Below are 2476 nucleotides of genomic sequence, written 5' to 3'. Positions count from 1 at the left end.
TTCACTCCTGTCCCTGTGAAGAGTGAAGAAGACGATGAAGAGAAACCTCAGTCCTCACAGCTTCATCATGCTGAAGAGAACAGAGACTGTGGAGGACCAGAAACAGCCACTGACGACAGTACGTCAGACTCCTCTGAGCCAGAGAGCGACGACAGCTGGGACTGGGAGGACACCAGAGAGCGCCGGTTGCGTGACGAGGAAGGACCTGTGAGGATTATGGAGTGTAACACCGGAGACACCTCGTTCAGCTCCTCTGAATGTGCGATGAGCTTCGGCTACAGGGTGTACGTGCAGGAGGACAGCGACGTCCCCACTGAGGAGAAACACTTCAGCTGCTCAATCTGTGGGAAGAGTTACACCCGGGAGGAATCGTACAGCGCTCACATGAGACTGCACTCAGAAGGAGAACATTTCAGCTGCTCCGTCTGTAAGAAAACTTTCAAACAGAGAGGGAACGTCGTCACGCACATGAGGATCCACACGGGAGAGAAACCCTTCAGCTGTCCTTTCTGCGATAAAGGATTTGCCCGGAGCTCCACTCTGACCTCACACATACGGGTTCACACGGGAGAGAAACCGTTTAGCTGCTCAGTCTGTAAAGCCAGCTTCAGCGTCGGGAGCAAACTGTCCAAACACATGAGAATCCACACGGGGGAGAGACCGTTCAGCTGCTCCGTCTGCGGGAAGACATTTGCACGAAAGGAACATCTGACGCAGCACTCGAGTGTCCACACAGGGGAGAAGCCCTTCAGCTGTTCAGTGTGCGGGAGGAGATTTCGAGATAAGGGAACTCTGACGCGACACTCGACCGTTCACACGGAGGAGAAACCGTTCAGTTGTTCCGTTTGTGGTAAAACGTTTCGAGAAGGAGGGAATCTGAGCCGCCACCTGAGAGTTCACACGGGAGAGAGACCGTTCAGCTGCAGCGTGTGCGACAGGAGATTCACTCAGCTGCACATCCTGAAGAAACACAAGTGTACCGGAGAGAGCAGCGGAGGTAAATAAAGGTCACTGAGGCGGTTTGTTCCAGGAGGAGAGACGCACTGACCATTCACAGCTGACAGAACAACTTCTGCTCCATGTGATCATCTAAGGGGCCAGTGTTCCTTTGGTGGACTGTCTGTACATATAAATTCAAAGGTAACGAGAACACAGCGGTTTATAATTGTAGTTGATTATACACTAATAAAACTAAAACATACTTTTATTTTACATTCTTGCCACATTCTGGACCCTTAATTCTGTTTTTATTTCTGTATAACATCGGCTGCACATACTTTATTCCAGCTACCCAGCAGTTGGGTCAGCATTAGTGACTCAACTTTCCTCTAAATAACATAATTTATTTCTGTTTTAGTTCCTCCGGGAAGCTGCAAACAATTAACACAAATTCAACCTTGAATTCTGCACAGTCTCACAGTTACTGTCCAATCACTGCAACCTCAGATATAACCAATCACTGGAACCAGCTGCCTTCCATCATTCAATATTCATTTCTCCTGAAGACTTTAGACAGGAATCCTCTGGAAACTGTCAGTTACTGAGAAACATCAGCAATGTGTTGATTTATCATCTGGAAATGGTTCATTTATTGATCGTCTGTGGCATCAAGTGTAAATAATCAGTGTGTGAAATAAACTGTGAGCCTCCAACCAGTTTGTTTCTTTTTATTGTAAAAACTCTTCAACAGAGAACATGTTGGTTCATTTTTATTGATGGTTGATAAGAAGAAAAAGACAATCGGCCAAACAATCAGTAATCAATAATAATAATAATAATAATAATAATAATAATAATAATTAACTTTATTCTCTATTTTAAGTCTTAACAATGTTCCAAAGTGCTGAACAGAGATAACAAATAAAAACCAAACCAGGCCGATAAAACGGCGATAAGAACTCGAGCACCGATTAATAAACAAAAACAAATAAATAAGAATACAAACATTGAAACTAAACACATCAAATATTCCCAAAAGTTTTAAGAAAAGATTTAAAGGAACCAAAAGAAAAAACATTAATATTCCAGCTGCTGGACGCCAGAAAAATGCACTAAAATAACAGAAATAACTTCATAATAATTATTTTTAGCTATTTTTTCTTTTTAATGTTTAATTAAAGATATTTACAGTGTAAAACAATGATCTATAAATCCAGGTGAACTCTGCTATAATACAATAATCAGACTTACATTTACAGCAGAGTGCTGTTATTATTGGATAATTACTTGGATTGTTATTTATTTTAGAATGTGACATGTTAAAGTTATTAGAACTCGTAATAAAAAGTCCATCTATCTGGCTGCGCACATGACAGGTAATTATTTTGCTGTTTACCCTGATAAACACTGTTATTTGGCACAGCTTTACCAGTGCTGTATCACCCTGGGATCAAACAACCATTCTATTCAACTTTCCATCATCTCAATCATCATAACCGCAAAGTGACTCACAGTGAACTCTACACTCCATACAGCT

The 2476-nt window shown here is 42.0% G+C and overlaps 1 protein-coding gene across 1 annotated transcript; it reads left to right on the top strand.

Annotated features, from left to right (window-relative positions):
- LOC118341416 (gastrula zinc finger protein XlCGF8.2DB-like) lies at positions 1–1655 on the top strand (the record flags this gene model as incomplete). Its single annotated transcript, XM_035679656.1, has 1 exon — positions 1–1655. A coding segment is annotated over one exon (1005 nt), but the record flags the coding sequence as incomplete, so codon positions are not given.
- Between the last annotated feature and the right edge of the window lie 821 nt (positions 1656–2476).

This window comes from Morone saxatilis, unplaced genomic scaffold (assembly GCF_004916995.1).
Source record: "Morone saxatilis isolate NCDOM2014 unplaced genomic scaffold, NCSU_SB_2.0 Contig8, whole genome shotgun sequence".
NCBI lineage: Eukaryota > Metazoa > Chordata > Actinopteri > Moronidae > Morone > Morone saxatilis.
This window is presented reverse-complemented; position numbering and strand designations above follow the sequence as displayed.